General features: G+C 43.4%; 1 protein-coding gene across 1 annotated transcript in view; it reads left to right on the plus strand.

Moving 5' to 3' along the window:
- Positions 1 to 699: 699 nt before the first annotated feature.
- Positions 700 to 26,192, plus strand: part of LOC140278883 (uncharacterized) — a 37,954-nt gene continuing 12,461 nt past the window's right edge. Inside the window, exons 1-32 of the mRNA XM_072373971.1 lie at positions 700 to 735; positions 1,351 to 1,477; positions 2,293 to 3,104; positions 3,303 to 3,492; positions 3,589 to 3,959; positions 4,158 to 4,277; positions 4,362 to 4,559; positions 5,039 to 5,179; positions 6,643 to 6,903; positions 7,560 to 7,740; positions 8,926 to 9,092; positions 9,238 to 9,378; positions 9,464 to 9,642; positions 9,914 to 10,086; positions 11,136 to 11,360; positions 11,469 to 11,578; positions 12,079 to 12,294; positions 12,456 to 12,582; positions 12,691 to 12,913; positions 12,988 to 13,135; positions 13,375 to 13,552; positions 13,692 to 13,869; positions 14,252 to 14,378; positions 14,489 to 14,608; positions 14,951 to 15,098; positions 15,191 to 15,303; positions 16,766 to 16,916; positions 17,012 to 17,260; positions 17,427 to 17,636; positions 21,801 to 21,982; positions 22,126 to 22,309; positions 25,503 to 25,645. Coding sequence (XP_072230072.1) covers positions 2,304 to 3,104; positions 3,303 to 3,492; positions 3,589 to 3,959; positions 4,158 to 4,277; positions 4,362 to 4,559; positions 5,039 to 5,179; positions 6,643 to 6,903; positions 7,560 to 7,740; positions 8,926 to 9,092; positions 9,238 to 9,378; positions 9,464 to 9,642; positions 9,914 to 10,086; positions 11,136 to 11,360; positions 11,469 to 11,578; positions 12,079 to 12,294; positions 12,456 to 12,582; positions 12,691 to 12,913; positions 12,988 to 13,135; positions 13,375 to 13,552; positions 13,692 to 13,869; positions 14,252 to 14,378; positions 14,489 to 14,608; positions 14,951 to 15,098; positions 15,191 to 15,303; positions 16,766 to 16,916; positions 17,012 to 17,260; positions 17,427 to 17,636; positions 21,801 to 21,982; positions 22,126 to 22,309; positions 25,503 to 25,645 — 5,955 coding nt within the window. The 5' untranslated portion in view covers positions 700 to 735; positions 1,351 to 1,477; positions 2,293 to 2,303. The remainder of the gene's footprint in view (positions 736 to 1,350; positions 1,478 to 2,292; positions 3,105 to 3,302; positions 3,493 to 3,588; positions 3,960 to 4,157; positions 4,278 to 4,361; positions 4,560 to 5,038; positions 5,180 to 6,642; positions 6,904 to 7,559; positions 7,741 to 8,925; positions 9,093 to 9,237; positions 9,379 to 9,463; positions 9,643 to 9,913; positions 10,087 to 11,135; positions 11,361 to 11,468; positions 11,579 to 12,078; positions 12,295 to 12,455; positions 12,583 to 12,690; positions 12,914 to 12,987; positions 13,136 to 13,374; positions 13,553 to 13,691; positions 13,870 to 14,251; positions 14,379 to 14,488; positions 14,609 to 14,950; positions 15,099 to 15,190; positions 15,304 to 16,765; positions 16,917 to 17,011; positions 17,261 to 17,426; positions 17,637 to 21,800; positions 21,983 to 22,125; positions 22,310 to 25,502; positions 25,646 to 26,192) is intronic.

Genomic DNA, 26,192 nt, shown 5'->3' on the forward strand with positions numbered 1-26,192 from the left:
CACACCTTTCCAAACACTGACATAACTGTAATTGATTGTTATTACTTCATTAAAACCCTGGTTACATTTCCTTATGTACTGTTTTTATTATTATTTCTTTGTTGTTAATGACAGAGCCACTGAGTGCTGAAATCGGGTCACGTGGCTTATTACAGAGCAGCTGTGGTGAATCAGCTGAGGCAAGCCAGGAATGTGAAACTCAGAGCTGCCAGTATCTTTACCCTCCCTCCCTCCCTCCCTCTCACAGTATCACCCCTCACGCTTGTTTTTGTTTTCCCCTCTGTTTCGTTTTGTATCCACTCACAGACCACTTATTCTTACCCTTTAAATACTGAGTCATTAGTAATGTTGTTATGAGCGGAGAAGCAGAGATTTAAATGAGTTAGTGCTTCAAACCAACATGATGGAGGGACGGGCTGTTTCCTGCTCCACTGCACCCAGCTGTTTTGCCAGTTCTGTGGTTCCATCTGATCTTTTGTCACCTGCGTGGTTAGGCGTAGTCCTTTCCAAGAAAATGAGACTGTGATTACTTTTGACAGTCAGCCATAGACTTGAATGCACATGGCAGTTGCTTTTGGTTTCGTTTCTCTTGTGAGCCTCCCTAAAGTGAAACAGAGTAGGAGAGCAGGAAAGGAGGGAGGGGGTATATAAGCACAAAGAGGAAGGCTTCTGGTTTATGTACAGTAGAGTCAGCTGGAGGAAGTGAACCACAAATCTTGCCATTTGGAAAAAGAGGTAAGATAACTGCTGTTTACGGTCTTGTCGGTGTATGTCGGTGTAAACATTAGCTGTTGTACCATTAGCTTTGTTTGTGTAGTCATAAAGAAAAGCTATTGAAATGATGTTGTATTTGAGTGGGCCTTTTTGATAAAGGAAATAATGCATCTTACTAGTTAATGTGCTAGTTAATGCTATGCTATATTACCTACTTAGTTTAAGAGTAGAAAGTCAAGTTACCTTTACTTATACAGCACATTTAAACACACCTGACCAAAACAAAGTGCTTCACAGTAACAGTTTAGTCTGGTAAAGGCTGTGTTGACAACTATGGAAGACTGCAATGAAACACACTGCAAACACAAAAAGCTCAATAAATAGATGAATGTGCCGATAAATGCTACTAAAATAAAAAAAAATGTTTTATAAGGAATGAAAGTTTAAAGTGTGAGATGAAATTATATTTCTGCGTTCATTTTTAACTGTATTTGTTTATCTTTGTGTTAATACCCCTATTTATTTACTTTGTCATTTAATTTTCAATTTAATTTATTAATTTAGGTATTTTCATTTAATGATTTATCCTTGATTTATTCATATATTCATTTTTACCGTATGTGTTTCCTCTGTCAGTGTTATGGGAATCCTGTTTCATCAAAACCAAACCATCAACAAAGACTGTACGCTCGAGGCTGCGCTTTTGTGGTTGCTGCTGCCATTTTGTTGAATAGGTTCTCTGCACTTGATGATCAAGCAATAGGTGAGAGCTCATGACACACACTGAAGGAAAGCCCCTCCCCTCATTTGCATAACAAAGCAGGAACACACTCAGAAAGGTAAAAACACAGAAAAGTGATGGAAATGGAGGGAAATGGATTGAGTGAAAAGGCGGAGAGGAAACCATCCAAAAAAAGATACCTGTAAATCGAAAATCTGCAATGTTGTAACCAAAAATACATTGCAAAAAATTGAACAAACAAATAACTAATTAAAGAGAAGATGCTAAGAAAGAAAATAGAGAAAAGAAACGCATGGATAGAAGAAAAGATATATGAACGGTTAACTCAATGAGCTGAAAATTAAAGGGCAAAGTAAATTAATAAGGATATTGACACAAAGCTGAATGAATGCAGATTATTTAAGATTAAAATAGAAATATTGATTCACATTTTACACATTCATTATTGCAAAAATGCATTTCTATTTTAGTAGCGTTTACTAGCACATTCATTTATTTATTAGGTCATTTATGTATTTTTGTCTTTATTTTTATTTTGGCAATTTTAGCCCTCCATAGAGAGCCCTGTGATGTAATATTGCAAATACAGTATTTGTTGATACTGACATGCATATCGACGTGAGGAGAGTACTGACTAAAATGTGTCCATGAAAGCTGTTGGGTGCCAATGTTTTTTTTTTTCTTGTTACATATTCCAGAATTTTAATAAATTAAATTAAATCAAATTGAAAAAATACTTTATTCATCCTATAAGTAGAGTAAAAGCACCACTGCAGATGATTAGAGTCCAGTTAAAGGGTTTGAGGATAAATGGTGGTATGTTTTCCCCCTTTTAGCATTACTCAAGATGGAGGAGGATCTGCAAAAGTTGGTGGCCTTGGTGAAGGAGAACCCGGCCGGGATCCCACTGAAAAAATTGTCCATGTTCTACAACCAGACATACCACACTAACCTGTCTTTCCGTGCCTTACACTTTGACTCCTTGGCCAGCCTGGTAGCTTCTCGAAAGGAGCTGTTTGTGGAGGGGAAACTGGTGTTTCATAGGGACCATTGTCCTCAAACTCCGACTGCTGCTGGAGCTGAAAGTGGAGCTGCAGCTATGGCCGGGGCATCGGCAAAGTCTCGAGAAGACAGTAAAAGGAACATTCTGAAAAAAGTGGTTGCCATGATGAAAGAGCATCCAGACGGCATTCCTCTGAAGAAATTGTCTATTGTCTACAGCCAGAAATACCACCAGAACTTAACCTTAGGCCATTTGGGGTTCAAAACTATTTCCTGCCTCGTAGCATCTTTGGAAAAAGACCTAGGTGTGATGGGGGAGGTGGTGTTTCATAAGATTTACCTGGCTCAAAATCAGCCTAGAGCTGGAACAAAAGCTAAAGAGGACAGCAGACCTGCAACTCCACAGACACCAGATTCCCTTAGTAGGGATTGTAGCCCTGCATCTCCTGTTCCTGTGTCACAGTGGGATACCATCAGCCCTTGCAGGGTGCCACTCATCCAGCCCAGAGGGAACGTTCTCGGCACCCCTTTGATTCCATTTGACTCTTCATCCTCCGCTCAATCTATTCCTGGTAACTCACTCGTTAGTGCATCCAAACCAGCTGAGCAACTGACTCAACAGCAGCTGTACCAGAGAATAATGGAGGTTAGTTACATCAGCATATGTATAGAGGCGTTATGTGCATCTTTTATCCAAATATGATGTTTATTATGTTGATACTTGAATGTTATTCGAATGACTCTGAGATCAGAAAAAGCCAAACAATCCAGTGCCCCAACAGAATAGTTTAGGTCTAGTTTGAGAAAACCACATGGCATGTAAAAATTCCCTGATGTTTTCCAGGTGCTAAAGAGATACCAGCTGACTGCTCCATCAATGGACCAACTCCAAACCTGCTATTTTCGGCTGTTTAGGGAACAGTTTCCTCTGAGTCAGTACATGTCTCTGTATGACAACTGGGAAGCTAAGAAGCTGCCTGATCAATCTGAACCAGCGGCAACTCCCAGGACCAATGTGTGGCAAACAACTGAAGGTAGCCAAACATGCTCACATTTAGTGTCATACTTAAAGAAAAAAAACTTTGTTTTTGACCCATTATTTAAATGTGTGTTGCCATATTCTCCCACAGCAGCGCAAAATCTTCCAAGAGAGCCTGAAAGAGAGCAGCGGCTAGCAGCTGGACCCAACCTCCTCACTGATTCTGAGTTCCCAGCGCTGGGGTTGGGGTCCAACAGGAGCTTGACCAAAGAGCAGAAGAGCAAAGTGAGGGATACCAACCAGAGAGAAGCCAGCGCACCTGTCTTTAGGAAAGCTTATCACGCACAGCTGCGAGAGGTCCATGGAGGGAACATGCGAGCAGTGGAAGCCATGGAAGAAGATGACGAGGAGCAAACAGGCAGGAGGAGGAACAGGGCCATGGATAAGGACATGATCAACAGTCTGATGGAGAGTGCGATACGAGAAATCGCTGAAGAGGGAGAGTTGGTTACCAAAGAAAAAGTGAGGAAGAGTAAAATGAGAAAATGGGTGGAGGGAAAGAAAGACTGTGATCTGAAAGGGACTCAGATATGACTTCAGATGTTTTGCATTTATAATTGTTGGCCAAGCAGCGCAACATCTAAGCTTCCTCGCTAATATTTATTGTACTGTATTTCATGTTGCCTTTGTCCTTTCACTGCTCTCCACACCTGCATCTAGGTGATATCCCGGGTGTGCGTCCTGGTTCCCACTTTGGACCCAAGAAAGCTGAACCCCTGGAGCTTCTCAGCTCTAAAAGACCTTCAGTACCTCATGAGAGAGATCAACATGTTCATAGAGGTGGGTGCACACCTCTTTGTCTTGACTTATTCTTGTCTGAGTGTTAAGTTGCAATGTTGAGAACTTTGTTCCTCTTTCTCTTAGTGCACTGAGGCAGTGACGTCCATCTGTACCCTGTATGAGCTCGGCCAGTCACTGGCTGGCCTGAAGGACAAGAAGCGCTACGAGGAGCTGAACCTCGGGCCTCTGTGCAAACTCCCCCTCATACACCGCATGTTCAAGATTGACAGTAACACTAAGGACGATGATATCCACCAGGTCGAGACCGTAGATATCTTAAAGGTACAACTCAGTGCAGTAGTGTCTCATTATGCAACACAGGGTTTGAAGAAATGACAGATTTAGTCACTTTCGACCTCAGTGGAGAATATTGAGACATTTTGTATATGTGTTTGCAATTGTCCGTAGTCTGCTGACGGAGCATTAATGTGGGTGTGTGCGCGTGTGTGTGAAGGCAGTTTTACTTTATTGGCTGTCCACACACCCTCTGCCCTAAAGGTGCAAGACAAAATAAAAGCAAAAAGTGCGATGGCTCTGCAAAGAAACACACCAACACACACTCATGTTGGATCATAGGGGTACATTTCGTCTGAGTTGAAAAGAAGAAAAAAAAGAGCAACAAAAGTAACTGATGACATTTTTAGTTCCTGATAATAATCAAGAAATGTAATAATTTATAGTGTTAGATTTTCTAGAGGTTCTGCTAATTACACTTTTAAGATACTGTGTGCCTGACGGAATATTCTGTTTCCTGTGTTTAGCAAATTCGCACTTTCAGGCGGAAGCAGACCAAACAAAAGCTGGATCTGGCTGAGTTTTTGCAGTATCTGGCTGATCACTACAACTGTGAATCTCCTTACGAGCTGGGCATCAGGATACATAGCTTCGGCCTGCCCATTGGGGTAAGAGACATCACATTATTGTCCACAGAGATATATTTTTCTCTCTCTTTGCTTGTGAAGTTTCAACATAGGAGAAGGGGAAAGAAAGATGATCCCCCAGTTTAGTAGCATTAGTGTTTCAGTTATGGTTTTTCAAAGTATGCCAGCCATTTATACAAGAATTAAGAGGGTGAACATCAGCCGGGTGCTTGACTATTGAACATCAGCCCGTGCGAGCGCCTGGTTTTAGTTTCTGTTGAATAAGGAATGACACAGCATACTGTGTTGTTCACCTGAGGTTGTATTTATCTCATTTCATATAAGTTGTATATAAGTCACAGGACCAGCCAAACTATGAAAAAAAGTGCGACTTATAGTCCGGAAAATACGATAATTGATCAACATTTTTCATGGAGTATCATTTTAAAAACAAACTTTATGTTTTGTCCATTAAGCAACTTTGCACTCCAGTTTATTTCCCTCTATTTTAAGCAGCCCATCTTTCTAGATTTTCTGTTATGTCTTAAATTTCCATCCATCCATCCATCATCTGCCGCTTATCCGGGGGTCGGGTCGCGGGGGCAGCAGCTTGAGCAGAGAAACCCAGACGTCTCTGTCCCCGGCCACTTCCTCCAGCTCTTCCGGGGGGACCCCGAGGCGTTCCCAGGCCAGCCGAGAGACGTAGTCTCTCCAACATGTCCTGGGTCTTCCCCGGGGTCTCCTCCCAGTGGGACGTGCCCGGAACACCTCCCCAGGGAGGCGTCCAGGGGGCATCCTAACCAGATGCCCGAGCCACCTCATCTGACTCCTCTCAATGCGGAGGAGCAGCAGTTCTACTCCGAGCCCCTCCCGGATGACTGAGCTTCTCACCCTATCTCTAAGGGAGAGCCCAGACACCCTGCGGAGGAAACCCATTTCGGCTGCTTGTATTCGCGATTTGATTCTTTCGGTCACTACCCACAGCTCGGGACCAAAGGTGAGGATGGGAACGTAGATTGACCAGTAAATAGAGAGCTTCGCCTTCTGGTTCAGCTCCTTCTTCACCACGACGGGTCGGTGCAGAGCCCGCAGCACTGCAGACGCCGCACCGATCCGCCCGTCAATCTCCCGCTCCATTCGTCCCTCACTCGTGAACAAGACCCCGAGATACTTGAACTCCTCCACTTGGGGAAGGATCTCATTCCCGACCCGGAGAGAGCATTCCACCCTTTTCCCTTACCCTTTAAATTTCCACCACTGCTAATTTTGTACCTGTGTGCGATCGGTGCAACTCCGGCTCTTTTGACTTTGTAGAGTGTGCATTATGGAAGGTAATCATATTTAACGTTCAAGTACCTTTTCACCACAGTCTAAAAGTAGAGGCACGAAAGCCTTATTTGGTGAACACTTACCACACACAGCAAACAGCTTTGCAGGTCTAACGGCGAAAGTACCCTGTGTTATTACAGGCTTATTTAATGCTCTGACTTTTGTGTTCACTAAAGACCCTAATGAAGGTGAGCCGTATTGAGCACATGATCTTGGAGCAGGCCAGAGAGGTCATTCAAAAAGAGCTGGAGGAGGAGACCCTTGAGCGGCTGAGAAAAATCAAGAAGAGCGTTTTGGAGCAGGTGCAAGGCGCAGGTTCCTTCTCCTCTGCAGGCAGCTCGGATCTAAGGACAAAGTACGCCTCTATGCCGGCGGGCGATGTGGTGCTGGCAGTATTGTCAAGCGCAGTGGGAGTGTTCAGCCCTAAGATGGCCAAGGTGGGTGCCACACACTGATAAATGTAGTCTGTTCAATGTGTTTCCTGCCCACACGCAAAAGAAGAACTCGCTTACTAGCAGTTTAGGAATCTTGTGTCCATTTCTTGTTATTGTTATCCTTTTTTTTCTCTGGCACCTTAGGGGTTCTTACACTCTGCTCTCATGTCCGTAATGTGCTGCTAAGAAGTGTGAGGTGTTAATTCCACTAAGCCTGTCGGCGATGAGCTGATCTCCAGTTCTGAGCTCATTAACAGAATGTCACCCATCATCTCCTCATCCTTAAAGAAGGTGCAAGAAAGAGCCAGATTTAAGTGATGTGCATTGGCTTCACGTTAAAGTTAGGACCAACCTCTGATTTTCTTCATTAAAGTAGTTTATCAGTTAATTTTCTTGCACCTAACACTGAGATGGAAACTTGAAAAACAGACCCAGTGCACACACATATGGCACAAGGATGTAAAAGTTTGACACCTTTCATTTTTGTAGAATGAATACCAGAGGACACACATCAGCCATATCAGCAGCTAAAGTTTATGCCAGGGAAATATTCGACTGTTGTGACAACGTTCCACTGTCACGGTTGCCCACGTGAAATATGCCGCAGTCGGTGTTTACTTTGGGAGTGGCAGGTTGATTTGTTTTGTCTTCCAATCCAGCACATCGAGAGCTTCCTGGCACAGGTGTCAAACGACAGGCTGGCAAAAGCTCTGTTTCAGCTTGCTGTGTGCGGAGGCTCCCTGTCTGTTCCACAGGACCTGGTGCTCAGAGACAAGACCTCCAAAACGTCAGAACAAACGAAAACCGTGGACAAGGCACCCACATCTGCCCCCAGTGAAGGTTCATATACAGGAAATAGTGTTTCTGCCATCCATATTATGTTGTTTGATCATGTACAGTCCTGTGCAAAAGTCTTTTGTCACATAGGAAAAAGACAGGAAATAGGCGCAGTAATTTATTGAACCGGGCAAACATAAATTTGAGGCAAAAGAAGAGTTTGAACTATTCTAATGAGCTTGAAGTGAAAGTCTTGGTCTGAGCTCCTTTATTCTTCAACACAGCCTGAACCCTCTTAGAGAAGCTTTCTGTCATTTCTTTAAGTAGTCTTCAGGAATAGTTCTCCAGGCTTCTTGAAGGACATCCCAAAGCTCTTCTTTGGATGTTGGCTGCCTTTTGTTCTGTTCTCTGTCAGATGATCCCACACTGCTTCAATGATGTGGAGGTCCGGTCTCTGGGGAGGATTCATCCCTCCATAAGACTTGTTGCCACTGATTTTCAGTCCACTTCTTGTGTCATTTGGCATAGCTCAGCCTTTTCTCCCTGTTTCCCTTCCTTAAGAATGGCTTCTTGATGAGGCTTCTGTGAACAGTAGATGGATCAGCTGAAGGTCCAGATGCATCTCTCAGGCCCGACTCTTCTTCTTTTGTCCTCCACTTGTTCAGTTTCCTCAAATGTTTTAAGGACAGAGTGCACACCATGCTGAGACATGCAATGTTTCTGGATAATAGCTCTTTGGGAATCACCTTGTTAGTGCAAAAACACCATTTTATGTCAAACTCTCCTTGGAATTTTTCATGCATGTAACTGAAGAACAAATTATGCATCTTGGCTTCAGGCTGGTAGTATAACAGTCCCCGAAAGATACAATTTCAAATAGATTCTTTGCTAAGCTGTCTGTTATGTGTAAATAAAACATCGATTCTTGCCTTGAGTTAGGAGCCTCTTTTATGTTTTAATGATTAATAGGTCACACATTCCTCTGAAAATAGACAGGTACAAGAACTGGACTGAAAATCAGTGAAAGCAGCCAGTGTCCAAAGAAGGCCTTTGAAAGACCTTCAGAAAGCCCGTAGAATGGTTGCTCAAGTCCACCTTAAAGATTATAAAGAAAAGTCTGGCTGTTCCAAAGCAAAATATGAAGAAATGAGGGATGACTCAAGACTTTTGCACAGATCCGAATGCTTAGATTGTATATTATCTTCTGGTGGCTGTGAATAACAGATATGTCTGCTCTGTGCCTCTCAGCCAAAGTGAAGCAGTTCCTGAAAGACAAACTGGCTGCTCAGAACTCAGCCATCACTCTGGCCAACATTGCCAGTCTGGAGAGACAGTTGAGCAAACACTTCCATGTCAAAGATTTCCTTTCTATTGAACAAGGCACCTTCCTGGAGTTCCTGGTGAAGCACATTCAGGTGCAGCTATGATTTTTGTGTTTTCGTATAAGTGAGAAATTTTCTATCTGAGACTATCACATCACCCTTTAGAAGCTCTCCCAATGTTGCCATAGTGATAGCAGCCTACACTGTTCACATGCTGTCTCTCGCTGGTTGTGTGCAGCTGCTGCAGGACACACTCGGGTCTGCTTTGATTCTGGGAAGCAACACAGAAGTCTCTGGAAGCGGTTTCAGACCCACCAGACAGGATGTGTTTGAATTCATCAAGCAGTGCGGCAGCATAACCTCCACCGATCCAGATGAAGTGAGTCAGTTATCGGCATTAACACCGTGACAAAAACTCTAAAAGCACTAAAATAACACTTTACACCTTGCCATCTCCCCCCCAGCTCTCTCACATTGAAGCAGCACTGAGGTCCCACTACAGGATCCGGGACAGTCGTGACTTGGGCTACGGTACCCTGCACATGCTGGCCGGCTTAGTCCAACGGCAAAAAGATCTGCTGGGAGGAGGACAGAGCCCGGTCTACTATGAATCTGCCCTGCTGGCCAAACACAGCAAATCAAGGTTATATTAGTAACCTCCCTTAAGTGATTTAGTGATGCGCTTCCATAAAGCTAAGGAAAGAATAGATAAAAGTTAGCTGCGGTATGTGTTTTATTTTGATCAGAGCATCTTTTAAATGTAACATTCCTGTCCATTTTGACCATTGCAACAAAGTGAAGATTCTCAGTTTTGATTAATTTGGTAAAATAATATACTTGCTACAACCCTCCGCCATTTAAGGTCTTTGTCATTCTGACTGTCCTTCTGTGTGTCACATGTTTCACACGAACAGCGCTGAAAGTGGATATGAGTCTGTGGGGCGCTTAGGTGACATGTCCAAGAGTCAGGCGCTGGCCAGCTTGCTCTCCTGCCCTCTGCTGGAAGATTTGAATGACTGGAGCCAGTGGGAGCTGATCTTTAAACCCCTTCATGGCGCCCTCAAAGATTTCATAGAAAGAAATGCAGGTAGGCGTCAGCCACGTTGTGTTTTTGTGCGGTCGTCACATCTCATTTCATGTCAAATTTCTCAAGTTTAACGGGATGTGTTATTAGAAGAGATGCAACATGCCGCATTGAAAAGCTTATATTCACACAGGTGACAAACTTAATGAAAAACCAGTGTCTCGGTTACATGTCCAGACACCATGTAGCATTCAACAGCCTCAGAGGAGCTTGGCAGTGACTGGAATCAAAAGATGAGTGCTGTCCAACACATTCATCCCAAATTCTCCCAAAGCTGTTGGGTTGAGATGTGGTTGAGTGATTTTGATGATTCACATTAAAATCAGAGTAAAGCAAAAGCAAACCTATGTTCTGAGGAAACTCAGCCAAATATGAGCAGTTAAACCAATGCATTTAATCAGCTCAGCTCAAATGAATCACACCAACAGATCAAACAGAGCTCCTTTTAATCAAAGCAAAGTCTGCACGTTTTGAATATTTCAGCCACATTCCAGCTCTGGAGTAGCAACATTGTTAAATTGTGCTTCTTACATTCTCATGGCCTGCAAGTCCCGCTGAGGATTCATCCGAGCAGGGCAGGGAGAGACTCAGTCCAGCAGTCACAGAGGTGTACTGGTGTATCTGCTAACCCCTGCTGTCGCTGATAAAAGTTTGTGCTGATGATGATCCCCAACTCTATCCCAGCAGCAGAAAATAATCCACTGAGTGTAGTTATTCCTGAAACTTCGTCCCTTTTTATTCATTCTTTTTTGCAGTTCCTAAGCAATAATTGGACACATTTTTGTATTTTTAAGTTGTCGGCTTATGGACTTCAGGGTGGTGCCACACATATGGTGTAAAATACCTTTCAAAGTTGTGGGAAAGCTTTATCGATATAGACCCTTTATGGATTTCTAATACAAGCAGTAATGACTGATCCTGGTCTTATTTTTTTCAAAGGATGAAGAATTTACAGCCATCCTAACTGGAACCACCGACTCTCACCTTATGACGAAGGGATAAGACTTTGTGCGGCTAATATTCAAATTTGTATTTATTTTTTTGAATCACAGCAAATACAGGCCTGGCAGCGTTGGAGGTAACACCAGGTGTGCTGCTGAGGATCACCACAGACACAGGAGACAAACACTTCTCATGTGCCGCCGTGGCCCTCGACCCCGTTGGCACAGCTGGCCACCTTGTGTCCATGGTGATAGCGGATGGGATTGACAACGCTCCCACAGCTCTGCTGGCCAATCACATGCAGAGCTCTCTGGCTGCAACTGTGGCTGTGGAAGGTAGCGATGCTCCTTTTTCCAAACAGCAAGGAAATATGTCCAGCTGGATCGATGCTTTTTAAATGCAGCATGACTGTGCCGTCACCAACGTAAGGTGTGTGTTCTTAGATCTCTCCCGGGCTGAAGAAGATGTCACGTGTTACAGCAGAGTGGCCAATTTCCTCCTGGCTTGTTTGACACGAATCCCCACCAGAACCTGCCAGGCTCTCCTACAGCAGGTCAGTCACGTTGCGTTGCCCATGTAATGTCTTATTAAAGACAAATCCTACAGCTCAGTGGTTCTTTGTGAGAGGATGCTGTATGTTGAGGCTTGTTTTCGTTTTGCTTAAGAACTCAAGAGGAAGTTGAAATTGGAGCTGTGTTACATCATTCTGTGCAGAGAAAACTTAGTCTGGAGTCTTCCGCTGCTGATTTAGTTTGAACTGTCAATACTCAGCATGTATAATTATGATACTTTCCTCTGGAGCAAACAGCTTCCGGACACACTTTACAACGTCTCCTTGACCAAACAAATGGGAACCTCTGGTACATGAATTCATTCTACTGACAAGGTGGTTGTTGTCAGGTTGCTGTTGCCGTACCATCTGTGACTCAGTCACTTCAGACTTCCCCCTATCTGTGCCAAAGCTCTGGTGGTTTTGCATAAAGGGATATCAACATCAAACAGTGCTTCTCTGTTGCAGCCGTGATTCAGAAATGGCGCCTTTGTTTCATCCAGGTGTTCCTGGAGCCTTTCTCCCGTGTCTTGGGCCAGGCCAAGTCTAAACAGGTCCTTATCGCCGTGGCTCAGTCGGACCCAAAGCACCTGAACTGCCTGCATCGACTCGGCATCCTCCTGGGCGTCACAGACTGGGTCAAAGACTACCAGAAAAAGCTGAACCCACCTCAGAGCCAAAACTGTAACACATACACGGCTCCCGTGGTTCAGGCCAAGGTGAGAATACAAGTCGTAAAAGAACATGAAAATGTCTGGAAAGTGTCAAACATTCTGAAGATAATAAACAACAGCCTGAAGAAAACAATAACACTGCTTTAAATTGACTTTGATGGTCATGCGTTTTGACTGGTAAACTTGTCAAATTTCTATGACTTCAGTCCAATTTGATAGATTCTGCGAGCAGCAGTCTGTCAGGCCTGAATATGAGTGAAGACGAGTACCTTGAAGATGACATGATGGACACCAACTCTGTTTCCTCCCAGCTCAACCAGAGCCTGCAGCAAGGTGACCAAACAAGTCAACTGCAATGTAAAACACGATGAGAATTTCTTCCAGTGAACAAAGGATGGTACCAATTTTCTTCTTTTTCCAATTTTTTTGTTTTCTTTCTAGTCAACGGTGAACACGATGTAGAGATCGAGGAGGAGGAGGATGGGGAGGAGCTCTATGAACTGGCCTCCTTTCACAACGGAGAAACCTCAGACTTCAGCAGCGAAGCCGAAGGAGCTCAGAGTGACGAACAGCTCGAAAAGTCTGACGCTGATGAAAAGAATGCTGCTGGCTGCCTGCCAGAGGCCGCAATCCATTTCCAAAAAGCCATAATTGAAGAAATCAGGTTTGTCAACATTATTTGTCTAGGTAAGTGTCAGATTTAGTAAAAAAATAAAGCTGATTGTTTTTTCCTGACAGGAAGAATGAGTTTGGCATCGGGGTGGAGTTGAACGCAGAGGGCCAGAAGCTGATGCAGGTCCACCAGGAGAGGCTGGGCCGCAGCTTGGACCGCCTCTCCACTGAACTCTACAGCAAAGACACACACTTTGTCCTGGAGCTCATACAGGTGGCTGCTTTTACAGATGAATTATTTTCAAATCAGTTGAAATGGAGAGAGCAAAATGGATTCCACTCTGTGCCAACTGAAAGATAGAATCGTCCAAATGTTACGTTCCTTCAAATGTGAGAAATTCTATCAAAGCTAAAAGCCAGCTCAGATCTGGATTCTGAATGAAAAAAAGACTCTTTGATTTTGCCCCAATGAATTTGAATGAAGTCTGAGATTTCATTGAACCTGTTTTTCAGAATGCTGACGACAACAGCTACCCGTCAGAGGCCGGTGTTGTTCCCGCGCTGGCCTTTGTTGTGGAGAGAGACTGCATCACCGTCCTCAACAATGAGGCCGGCTTCCAGGAGGGAAACATCAAGGCCATCTGTGATGTGGGTCGCAGCACCAAGGGCAAACACACGTTTGGATACATTGGTAATTATGCGAATCATCTATCTGTTCCATCATCAGAAGCAAAGCAACTGACTGTTGTTAAATATCAACCTTTATTAGTTTTGTACTTAAAAAAACAACAACATGGTGTCGATGATCCTGGTTGTTCTCCTCTGTATAGGCCAAAAAGGCATCGGCTTCAAATCAGTGTTTAAAGTTACGGACTGTCCCGAGATCCACTCCAATGGCTTCCACTTGCGCTTCGACAAGAACTGTGGCCCCATGGGATACATCCTCCCCCACTGGCTTGAAAACGAGAGGCCTCTGAACACGCAGCTCAAAGACATAAAGCGGCACAGGTTGGAGCCAGCGTGCACCATCACACGACCCTCACTCTGACGCAGCTAAATGGAAGTCATCCATCATTGTTTACATCTGCGCTTTTCCTACTGAGACATACCAAACTATGAAAAAAGTTCATGAGGAAATGCATGAAGTTACAGCCCGCAGCTTTTCACTGCTTTATTTCACGTTCTTGGTCCTGCTGTTGACTCAGTATTTGTGTTGAATGACACACAGGATAACACATTAAAACAAAAAAAGCTCATAATTTCCAAAGCAAGTAGCTCCTGACACATTGCAGTTGAATAAAAGTGTGTTTATTTCTCCTGGGAAAATGGGATTTGTAGGAACTTTTCCAGTTTTTCCTGTTGATGGTTTGTCTGGTGCTTTTCTTTTCAGCTGGACCACCAAAATCTGCCTCCCTCTGCGCTCTGGGAGCCATCAGACCAGGAACCTGTTTCACGACGTGCACCCGTCCCTGCTGCTCTTCCTGCACCGCCTGCGCTCCATCACCATCTACAATCAGGTGTGCCATTGTTTGCCGGTGACATCAATGCAGTCATTGTAAGATATGAATGTCCACCAACCTGAAAACAAAACCTTTTGTGTCTTTCTCCCTTCCTGTTTCCCTGTCAGAGTGAGAAACACCTTGTGAGCATGACTCGCAAAGACCTCAGTCACAATGTGCTTGAGGTGGAGCACACAGAGGGCGTCGAGCGCTGGCTGGTGGTCAAAACCACCCTGCATTCCAAGAAGGTGATGCGCATGTCTGATTCAGATTTAAGAAACAAGCTGTCATTCGTTCCTACCCTTTCAAGGGGTTCTGCTCCACACAGTAATATAAATGGCAGCCAGCAGTTTTTGATCCACACTTCTCTTTCTTCTTTGGCTATTTTCCTTCTTCCATTACCCAGAGGCAGCCACCTGCTGTTTGGATTTAAATGAGAAGGAGCAAAGCAGAGCGAGAGAAAAGTGTTTGTTCCAGTTTTACAGCAGCTTTACTGTAGATTTGACAGTCACTGAAAGTCACTCCTCTGAGAAGTCAGCCGGGTTGTGAGCTGTTGCGTCTGTTCTGTAATTGATGTTTTTCCCCTTTAGATCAAAGATGTTGAGTCGACCGAGCTCGCTCTGGCTTTCCAGCTTGGCGGTGACGTTGCAGAGGGCGATGTTGTGTGCCAGCCTCAGAAGCAGCCAGTGTTTGCTTACCTGCCCCTTCGCAGTTTTGGTTTTCGTTTCATCATCCAAGGTGAGAATGGAGACATCAGAAGGCATGGTTGGTTTGTTTGTTATTTAAGAAAAAGCTCTATAATTCATTGATGCCATTGATTTCTTCTCTAGGTGACTTTGACATCCCTTCCTCGCGGGAAGATGTCGACAGGGACAGCTCCTGGAACCAGTGGCTTCGATCAGAAATACCAAAGCTCTTCCTCCAGGCTATGGATGTCTTCACTGTAAGTCATAACTGCAGTTATGAGACCTGCTTTTTTTATGGGAGTTTTAATTACTTAATGGCTTTATGAATTAAAGGCTTCCATCAGTCGGGCTCCAACTGTCTCATACTGCAGTTGACAGATCAGCTTTGCAGGATGGAGCCTTGTCATGGATCATGTTTTTTCAATTGCTGCTATAAATGTTCAATCTGATTAAGATCTGGAGAGTTTTTTGGCCGTGTCGTGGAGCTGAAACGTCTCTCCTGAAAAAAAATGACCCTTCATATGATAAAGTGGGTTTGGAAAATAAATGCAATGTTTGAACTTTCTTTGCTCTGTTGTAAGAGCTTTTTCATCCTGAAAAGCAACCTCAGAATCACCAAGCTGCCCTTCAGTTGATGGCAACCTCTTACTCATAAATATAAGATATATGTAAATGTGGGGCTGACAGGCTACAGTCACAGTCACTTTAAAGTACATTATTTTTTCTTGTGCTGTTGGCCTACAACCTCCTACTAAATTAATAACTAATAATAGCTGCGAGTACACGAAAGTATGTTGTTTTTCAAAGTGTCCTTAATGGGATGGGATCACCCAGGATGCTCATAATGTCAGGCAGAGACTGTGGAAGGGTTGAATTTTATTGACAGGAGTTTGACAGTGACTGTTTCTTTTGAGAAACAGAAATGAGAGGAAAGAACTGGCAACATGGGTGTTAAACAGAAGGATTTAATGATGGTTAATAGTAGAGCCCTAGTTAATCAAGGCAGCAGGTAAATACAGAAGAACTCTTACATGAACAGCTAATTATAGTCAGAACAGATGAGAGTTGTTTAATCTAATGCAATGATAATTGAATTGAATTAGATAAATATGAAAGAGCGCTTTGTTAGCCTGATTCTTTCATTGGAAGCCCAAGAACAAGCTGGAGACATCTTAAGTTAAACAAAGTATTTATTAGTGGTCACAGGTAAAGTATGTCAGTGCTGGAAATCCGTCAGCCCGAGCCCCGATATCTGGAAACATTTGATATTTAAGTTTACCTTTATCTCACAGAGGTTGTACTTACACCCGACTGAGTATAATTGGGCAATTTTTAGTGACATGAGCAGGCCAACCACCGTCTTCGTCATGTTCTTTGGATGTGATAAACGACGTGTGTGTGTGTGTTGTTTTAGGCATGTATCTAATGTACCAGATCTATCTGACCCGATGGAGAAGCTTTTTCTGACCCAGTTATTCAGTCCCGTTATGCCACCTTAAAGTCTCGGACCATTCGTGGACATACATTGCATACTATGAGCAGAGTGGAAAAGTACAAAATAGGAACATGGCTTATTTAGAAGAATACAGAATATGAATACATGTCTAAGAACAAAGCCGATTATAACAGCTTTACAGTTAGAGAGTGTGTTCCTCTTTGTAAGTCACACTTATCTGCCCATTGTTTGTCTTTTGTAATGTGCATCCCATTGTGTTTCAGGGTCACCCAGAGTTCAGGGGGCTGAAGGGCCTCTGCCTGTTCCTGCAGTTTGTCCCCCTCCCTGACGAAGTGTTGGACTTCTTCAGGCCTGTCGCTGGGCAGATTATTCAGAAGCTTAAAGGCGAGGCCTTCCTGCCGACACTCAGCTCAGGTATTACTCACACCAGCAGGTTGTGGAAATGAAAAGCTTAGATTCCCGCCAGAATATGAACCCACCACATGTAACTGCAAATGTTCCTCTCCCAGATGGTAAGGTCGTGTTCAAGCTGCCGTCCCAAGTGGCCGTGTGTCAGGACGCTGTGATCCGCAACGTGATCGGCGGGGATGAGCTAGAAAGGCATCTGTCTCTGTCTTATCTCCATCCGGGTCTAAGCCCCGCCCCACCTGCCTCTCTGCTCTCTCACCTGGGAGTCCGATACCTGAGGGGATCAGATGTCACCACGGTAACCACAGAGATGGCAAAGGAGCTGGTCAGAGCAGAGGGCATAAATTCAGGTGTGTGCAGACAGGTTTTAGGGCTTTCCAGTGTGTGCTGCTGTCATGTGTGTTCACTGTTAAACCATAAAAGCTTATTTGGAAGCCGTTGACATTCTCCTAATTATTCTTATTCTTCCTATTATCCCCATTTGCTCTGTAAAGCTGACTAAGTATTTGCTTCCAGAGGGAGGCCTTCGTCAGCTGGCCAGGCTGCTGGTTTGTAACTTCCGAGCTATTGAGCATGGCTACGGAGAGGCAGAGTCCATCCTGCAAAACCTCAGAGATCTACCCATAATCCCTCTGGCTGATGGACGTGTGGTGGCATTATGTGGAGAGGGAGTCTTCTTTCCCTTGGAAGAAACCAAGACTAAGAAAAAAGCTAAAGCTAAGACAGGTAAATGTATAACTTTAGTCTCACTGTGTGAGTGGCTCATTTGCAGAATATCCATCTGAAGCCCTGCTCAGTTGTTATTTCACATGGTAACTTAGAGAAACCTCAGAGAAATGAATAAGCACCAATCTACCATAACATCATGACCACCTGCCTAATATTGAGTTAATTAAGTCCACTTTACACGCCAAAATATCTCTGGCCTGTTGGACTCCAGTAGACCTCAGAAGATATGCTGTGATATCTGAGAACAGATCCTTTAAGTCGTGTAAGTCAGCACCTCAAAGCGTCACACTACCCCCACCGTCTTTCTTTCTTCCCATAATGCATCTCGGTGCCAGGCCACCTTCTTAATTGCTCTTTAGTTCAGTTGTGATACTCTTGTGTCCACTGTAGGCACTTTTGATGGTGCATACATGTCAGCATGATGTGGTTAAGCAGCTCCATACGCAGCAACCTGTGATGCACTATGACACCTCTTTGTCCCAATCAGCATGAACGTTTTCAGCTATTTGAACTACATTAGCTTATGGATTGGACCCATCAATGAACCTTGGCCACCCATTACCAGGTTCCCCATTTTTCCTTTCTTAGACCACTTTTGGTAAGGCCTGACCACCACAGAACAGAGCAGTTGTACAAACACTAGTTTCATAATTCATTTCTTTTTTTTTTTGCTTCCCACAGGCAGGTGCCATTGTAAAAAAATAATCAGCATCTCTCATTTCCGCTTTCAGTAGTCATACTGCTTTGGTTTATTGGTGCATTTTGTGCACACACATAGGTTTATACACATTTCCAGTAAAACAACTTGCTTTTACAGCTTTGCTACAGTGTTGGTCCTCTCAGCATGATGAGCAGCTGAGATCCCAAAAAACTGCACCATCGCTTAAAAAGACAGGCCCCAAAAAGCAGCTCACAGCAGCATGACAGCTGCAGCTGCATTTCTTTACTCTGTTTTTGTGCAAATTATTGCTCTGCACCTGCAAAGAATGTATGGATGTGCGTGTGTTGATAACTGCAGCAAGCCCACAGAACAAACTGAGAAAGGAAAGCTTGGTTCAGTTTCACAGGTACCCAGTTTTAAAAAAATTTGTTAAACTGACAAAGAAAAACAAAAAAATGATAAATATACAACAGAGAGGGGCACATGTACCATTCTGTGCTCAGGAAATACCCGAAGGTTTTTTCATATTTACACCATCACACTCAGGCAAACAGCCACGCTAACCTGCTGTAGAACAGATTCAGACTCTCTTTTCCGTCACAGCAGACATAGATCTGCTTTTAAAGCTGCATCTGATATGCAACTCAGTCCGCACAGACATTCAGGGCACCCAGGTAGGTGTGTGACAGATCTGCACACAGACTATGTACCAACTTGACCTCTTTCTAAGAATAAGCAAACGCGCAGCCACTCAGATCAGAGCCTGCTGACACAAAAGCGGTGGAACGCCATCCGCGTTGTGCGTCACCACTTTCAAAAACAGCTCCCAAAGCAGAGCTTTAGAATGGCAAGCATGAATAATTGATTTTCACACTCTGATGTCAGCATTCTGCTTCTGCAGTTTGCTGTCTTTAATAATCGTGTAGGCTAAGTGGTTGGATGTCTTTACAAGACATTTTCCTTCCTTTTTTTTTTTTTGCCGTCACCATACAACCACCTGGCTTTCTTATGGGCCCATTAGGTTGTCCACATTTCATCATCAGTCCAATTATACTGAAAACTTCATTTATAAATACAGTTTCGCTCCGCACAGCTCTCTGAGCTGAAACAACAGATTTATTTGGTCCATAAAGACTCTCCATTGGGTGGAGAGAAGGATTTGGTTGAGAGAAGGCCACATTTGACAGGATTTTTCTTTATGAATTCACTGTAGAATTTCTTTAAGAGATGTCGTGCCATGTCATTGACGTGTGAACGCGTGTACTGCAAACACAGCGAATGCTCACTACACATGTAGAAAACAGGAAAACATAGTTAGGAGAAAAATAGATTTGGTTAAAATGAGGTAAGTACAACCTTCGATGAACAACAACACATATTACACAGTGTCAATATTTAGTTAATAAAGTGCAGGAGCAGTGCTAAAAACCAAGTCCATCCTTCCTGCTTTTATAAGAATTAAGAGGGTACGTAGCAGCCAGGAGGATGCAATGCCAAGGAGGAAAGACATTAACAATGATCTTAGAAAAGTAATTGTTGCTGGCCATCAATCTAGGAAGGGTTATTTCCAAACAAATTGGAGTCCATCATTCTACAGAGATAACTATTATTCACAAGTGGGAAATATTCAAGACAGTTTACAATCTTCCCAGAAACTGCAGAAAGTCCAAGAGCTACATCTCAGACTCCACAGGCCTTAGTTAGCATGTTAAATGTTAAAGTTCAAGACAGCACAATAAGAACAAAGACTGAACAAGTATGGCTTGTTTGTAAGGGTTGCAGGAGAAAGTCTCTTCTCTCTAAAGAGAACATGGCAGCACAGCTTAGGTTTGCAAAGCTGCATCTGAACAAAGCACAAGACTTCTGGAACAACGTCCTTTGGACACATGAGACCAAAGTGGAGATGTTTGGTCATAATGCACAGCAGCACGTTTGGAGGAAACCAAACACAGCATATCAGCACAGACACCTCATACCAGCTGTCAAGCACGGTGGTGGAGGGCTGATGATCTGGGCTTAAGATGATCTTAAGAGTTACGCATAAACAGATGTCGACAAACTTCAATGAGCTGATGCAGCTTCCCTGCAAAATCCCTCCCCAACCATGTGAGAGACTGATAACATCATACACAAAACAATGACTTCAAGTTATTGCTGCTAAAAGTGGTTTTACAAGCTGCTGAATAAGAGGGTGCATGTTACGAATAACATAAACCAGTCCTTGTTGTTGTTGTTTATTGCCTTGTGAAACACACGGTCAAGCCGGTTAAACTGTAAACAAATAAATTTACAATATTTGACATAGTATTTTATAACATTCCAATAAACACATCCTTAAACCATACATCTTAAATTTCACTGCAAACATATGAGCATATCACAGCCAAAATTGAGTCTTCTTCAACCCACATTTTACAACATTATAAGTCACACATAATTTACTCTGAACACATCATAGTACAATCTGTTTGGTGCAATAAACAAGTGCTAGCATATCGCTAACGAGCCGCCAATGTACAGAACTCGTGGAAACTGCTGGTATATTTCAGTAGCTTAATGCTTGTCTGCCAAACAACCTATGTAGAAAAATCATATTTCCCGAATGTTTACAATGTTCAAAAGGAACTTACCACGTTGGGCAATATCTCAGAAGGTACATTAACATATTCCTTCGTTTTATGTAGCTGGTATGCTTCCTTTAATGACGGCGAACAAGTTCCCATTTTTTCCCGTTTCTTCTCGTTTTATTTTCCTAACAAAATCACTTCCGGTTTTCGTCAAAACCCAAATATAAACAAAATATATAGACCCTCCCTGAAGGAGTGGAAAGAGTGAACGCAACAGTGCACGTGGCACTTCACAAAGTGCTTCTGCATTTTGGTTTAGTTTTTGTTAAATAAACACTGACAGTGCGTAATATGTCACGTGTTGTTGATTATTTGAGGTTGTACTGTATGTACTTCATGTTCTCAAATTGAAAGGTGTACTTTCTTTCTTACACTTTGTACTGCTTTGTAACAAAGAAAGCTGGCATTTTCACATAAATCTGAACAATATACCTGTGAAAGCTTCCCTTCTTAAGTTACCGTGAAAACACAAGGACACGAGGAGTGCTGGTGGCAGCGCAGTCCGCCAACCTCAGGCTGGGCTTTAATGTGAAGTGATGTGGACAGAGATGAGTGTGGTAGCTTCAGAGAGACAGCTAAGTTAAACAGCATTCTTCTGAAATATTGAGCAGCGCCGACATCAGCGGGGAATCACGGCTTCAGATGGCAGCCTCAGAAAGTAGAAAAGTAGGTCATTGCAGGTTTGCTGTTTGAGTTGTTTGCTATGTGCTCGTGTTCTCAGGCCAAAATTCACTGAATCTCGCACTGATAACTAAAAGGAAATTACTTGGAATTGTACATTTCCTCATGGTGGTCATGTTAACACTTAATGCAGTACTTTTCACTACCGCAGTACTACTACACTTATGGGCTTTGTGTGTTGTCTTCGTAAAGGACCACTGTCTGCTTTGTACGAGGATCTAAATGTGGTTCACCCATCTCTGCTGAGCTGTTTGGAGCCCCTCGAAAGTCAGCAGGTCCGGGTGCTGCTCAAAAGGCTTGGAGTTCATGAACTGGAGCCGCAGGATCTGCTGGAGCAGCACATCTATCCCACAATAAAGAGCAACAAATGGAAGGTAACACACACAACAACTTCATCATCAGAAAATATCACTGAGAAGTCATTTGTTGACATTTTCACCCTCCACGCAGTGCTACCCTGCCCTGAATATGTTTCCCTCTTTGTTTGCCTTCTTGTTCCTGCTGATTCCAACACTAGTCAAAGGCTGAGTCGGTGGTTGTGAGTTACTTGGTTTTCATCAAGCAGCACTCCTCCTCCAGCCAGGAGTACTCAGACATCGCAGTACCCGTCCTCACCTGCAGGGGTCTGCTTTGCCCGGCCACTGAAAGGGTGCACTTCTCTGAAGAGTACAGCAACATCAACCTGACACAGAAACTGCCGGGTAGGGAGACAACTTCGCTTTTTGATACTGACACAACAAAAAGCACACTCAGTAAATTCACCAGCTCTGTTGGGACATGTTGCAGCTCGATCAGGCCATTCAGTTACACTGCTTTTCTCGTCCTGGTATGAAACATGACAGTGGAATTGATCTTTTTGACTCCGCTGTTAGTATTGGGGGGTTAAACTATTAAATCAGTGTTTCCCAACCTTTCCAACATCTTTGTACAGTCCTTTGATAATCCAAAAAGTTTTTGTATGCATTCTCCTGAAGATGTCTGAAGGTAAACTCATCATCACAGGTATGGTTTTCCACATCCATGAGGCTTTAGATGTAGAGGAAATATGTCTTTTGATAGACAGGTGTTAGCATCAGTAAAACGGGACTTACTTTCCTCTCATATGAACAATATGAGCGGCGCCGACATCAGCTGGTGTGCGCTGTCCCACATTCCATCTGCTGCTGAAAGGATTGTCGCTCCACTTTTTACATTCTCTGACTCTGTACTACTTGATTCGGGACTCTGCATCTGTTTGTTGGTCTCATTGGGGAGAGTGAATGTGTCTTATCAGGTCTGATGTTTTAAAACGCATCAGTCAGCTGCTTCTACAGAATTAGGTTGCTCTTTCAAGATTTTTGCTTTTTTTTGCATGTCCTGCAGTACTTTAAAGCAAGTAAACTCTAGTCTATGAGACAACCAACACTTCTGTGTGCAACAACAGCAGTGTTTGACGCGCTTCATCCTCACCCAGGCTGCTGATAATCCAGGAAGCGTGTTATGATTTCATAAATGAGCAAATCTAATTTTCACATCCTCCTGTGGCCTGTGGTGCTGTCTTCAGGGGGACCGAGACCCCGGTTTGAAAATCTCAGTCACTATGAAATTACCAAAACTTTAGCCGTGGACTGATTACTACCATGTTGAAAGGTTAATTGGACAGCTTTACAGCTTCATACAGTTCTTACATGCTCTAAACTTGACTTTTCCCGAAGGAGATTCATTAGTTTTACCAGCCAGTTTGAGTCCGAATAAATAGATACATGCAGGAGTGATTTGGTTCGCATTATCTGGGTGTGTTGGTCCAACTTTAAGAAATCTGACTTGGTCGAATTGGTTAATATTTATATTCTGGTTAAAGTTAGACTTTTTCTAACGTCATGTAAGCGTTCTGACGGTGTCAGTGCAATAAAAACAGTGAAAAAGTTCAGTGTCTACATCAGTCAACTAAAATAATCAAAACAAGTCACCAAAACTTGTGGGTGAACGGTGGTAGTCATTTGTGTGTTTCTGTATCTGTGTGTGTGTTTTCTGTTGTTGGTGGAGCGTTTGCTTCCATTGTTGAGGTCAAAGCAAGCATGAGATGCAGGGGAGTACTGAATGTGGTACACTGAGTGTCTGTGTTATGTAAGTGGCAGTGGAGTGAAAATATGAAAAGAAAATGGATCAGAACACTCAACCTGTGCTTCGAAGGAGAGAGTATGGACAAAATGATGTGCGATGATTGTGCTTGAAGACAATCGATGCAGCGTTTTCACTACTCACCATCTGATAATCTGACACATCTCAGGTTGAGATCCTCATCCATTATACTCTTAGACATCAAAGACAACTTGGCGGTTTTTTGTTAATTAGAACTAAACGAGTAACTAATAAAGCATGACATAAAGTCCTCTTAGACATGAATTATTTGTACTTTTGTAAAAAAAAATTGCTTTAAACTGTGATACTGGCTGCCTGCTTCTCATGTGCCGCTGTTTGTAGCTGCTGCTTAACACTTGTATTTGTAGACTTTCATCCTCCATCTTCCGGGCCTGAAACAGCCCTGGAGATACCGCAGCTCACAGCTTTGTTATTTATTGAAGCCCACCAGGAAGTGACAAGATTTTGCATAATGTGTTGTGTTTACACGTTACCAAAGCAACCAGCTCAATGGCGCTCATTAAGGCGATAGATTATCTTTTTACTGATCCGTAACAAGTAGCTTGGATTTGGAACTCTAACCTTGGGAAGTTGTTGGCTAAATCCAACCAGGAAGGAGCAAAAAAGTTGAGCGTATTAACTGAACGTAACTCAGAGGTGAAAAAACTGTTGGTTGTGTGTTGGTTCTGAATGCGTTTCATGCAGTTGTTTCATGACTGGAAGCACTGTGCGATGCGCCGTCCATGGCTGATGCTGGGGCTCATTAAAGGACAGACTTGAGAATGGTGTCCTTCGTCCTTTTACCCTATTTTTTACTTTACAAGATGGGGTTGTGGGTCACATTTAATGGGTATGAGCAAATGATCTATATTGGTGTTTGGATCGGTGGATTTGTAGGTGCTTTGGGTTGGAAGTAGTGTGAGAAAGCAGGGTCCTCTGGTGGCTAACAAAGCACAGGAGACCAATGAGGGCTTTGCACCCACCAAAGGACCTGGGTGCAGGCAAAAACCTCAAGTGTCAGACACAGAAAGTGATGAAAGTGCTGGGAAGCCCCTGCACCGAAGCCCCAGGGAGAACGACAGAGGGTGGGAGCCTGTGTTGTGCACCAATGGCTACAGGCCTGGCCGGAGAGATCATTGATTGGTGGATCCAGGGTCCAGCAAGGAGGTTAACTGCATATCTGATTTCAAGGCTTAAAACTGTTCTTTTTATTGAGCATTTATTTAACATTCAGTACATAAAGTTGGATTATGGAAAACATAATAATAACATTTTTACAGATATTGTGACTCCAATTTTGTTGAAAGCAATATAAAGTGAGCCATTACCGTTATCATGCTTCCACGTACAATGGCTCTCTGTTGGAAACATGCACAGCTGAATTACACCTCAGTAACAGTCCAGTCTCAGCCTTTTCAAACACTGAAAGTGTTTTGCTTTGTTTTCAGGGCAAAAACTTTGAAATGTAAAATTTTTATGAGTTTTTAGTTGATTAGAAACTGCTGAAGGGAAACTTTAAACTATTCGTCTTGTAAAAAAACTCAGAATCACTCAAGAGATAAATCAGTGTTAAACTCAGCCCAGCTTTAAGATCTTTAATATAAAAGAATATGATGTCAAGTTCTGATTATGTTTTATATTGGATTTTGAGGATGAATTGCAAAGGGATTTCACCCCTCTGATGTTACACCTTGCTTTAAAAACTGATATCAGAAGGTAAGCATTTGCACGCCCTGACCTTCTCCTTCTGCCTGTCTGCTCTCCCTCCGCCAGGCTGTGAGTGGGTCTTGCTGAGTCCCTGTTATGTGCAGACAGATGGTGATGTGGCAGGATGGAGAGAGCTGTTCAGCCGACTGGGGGTCAGGGACGGTCTCATCATCCGCAAAGAGAGACGAACGCTCAGCTCTGAAGAACTGGTAGGAAGGACATCCCAGTTACCACAGCTATTCACAAACACTCAGCTCATGCTGTCAACATGCAATATATTGGAACAAACAAACAAAAAAAGACTAAAGGTGGTGGTAAGCCTGTGTGTAAGCACACATGATGAAAAGGTATGGATGGGTTGTGTAAGGACACACTATTTGCTGGTTGCGTGGACACCAGAGGCACCTCTGTATCTGTGAGTCATCATGACAAATAAGGTACTGATTAAAGGATGAAGATGCAAAGGATTTTGAGTCACGCCACAACTAGAGAGATCAAAAGCTGAGGATGAGCAGGGAAAGCAGGTGACTGATGGGATGTGTCACAGACGGAGCTGAGGCTGTGCACGTCACACGTTCCTGATGCCTGTTTTAGCCTGAGCTGAAACAACAAAGGATTTGGGATGATGCCGTCTGTCATCGTGCGACCACTGTTGCCTCCACGTAGCGCTGGAGCGATGGCACTGGTGTGGCTTTGACTTAAAGATGCAGCACACAGAATTAAATGTCAAACTTCTTATTTTTTCTGTTCAAAGTA

The sequence above is a fragment of the Leuresthes tenuis genome, unplaced genomic scaffold, assembly GCF_036924035.1.
Source record: "Leuresthes tenuis unplaced genomic scaffold, fLeuTen1.0.hap1 SCAF_20, whole genome shotgun sequence".
Lineage (NCBI taxonomy): Eukaryota > Metazoa > Chordata > Actinopteri > Atheriniformes > Atherinopsidae > Leuresthes > Leuresthes tenuis.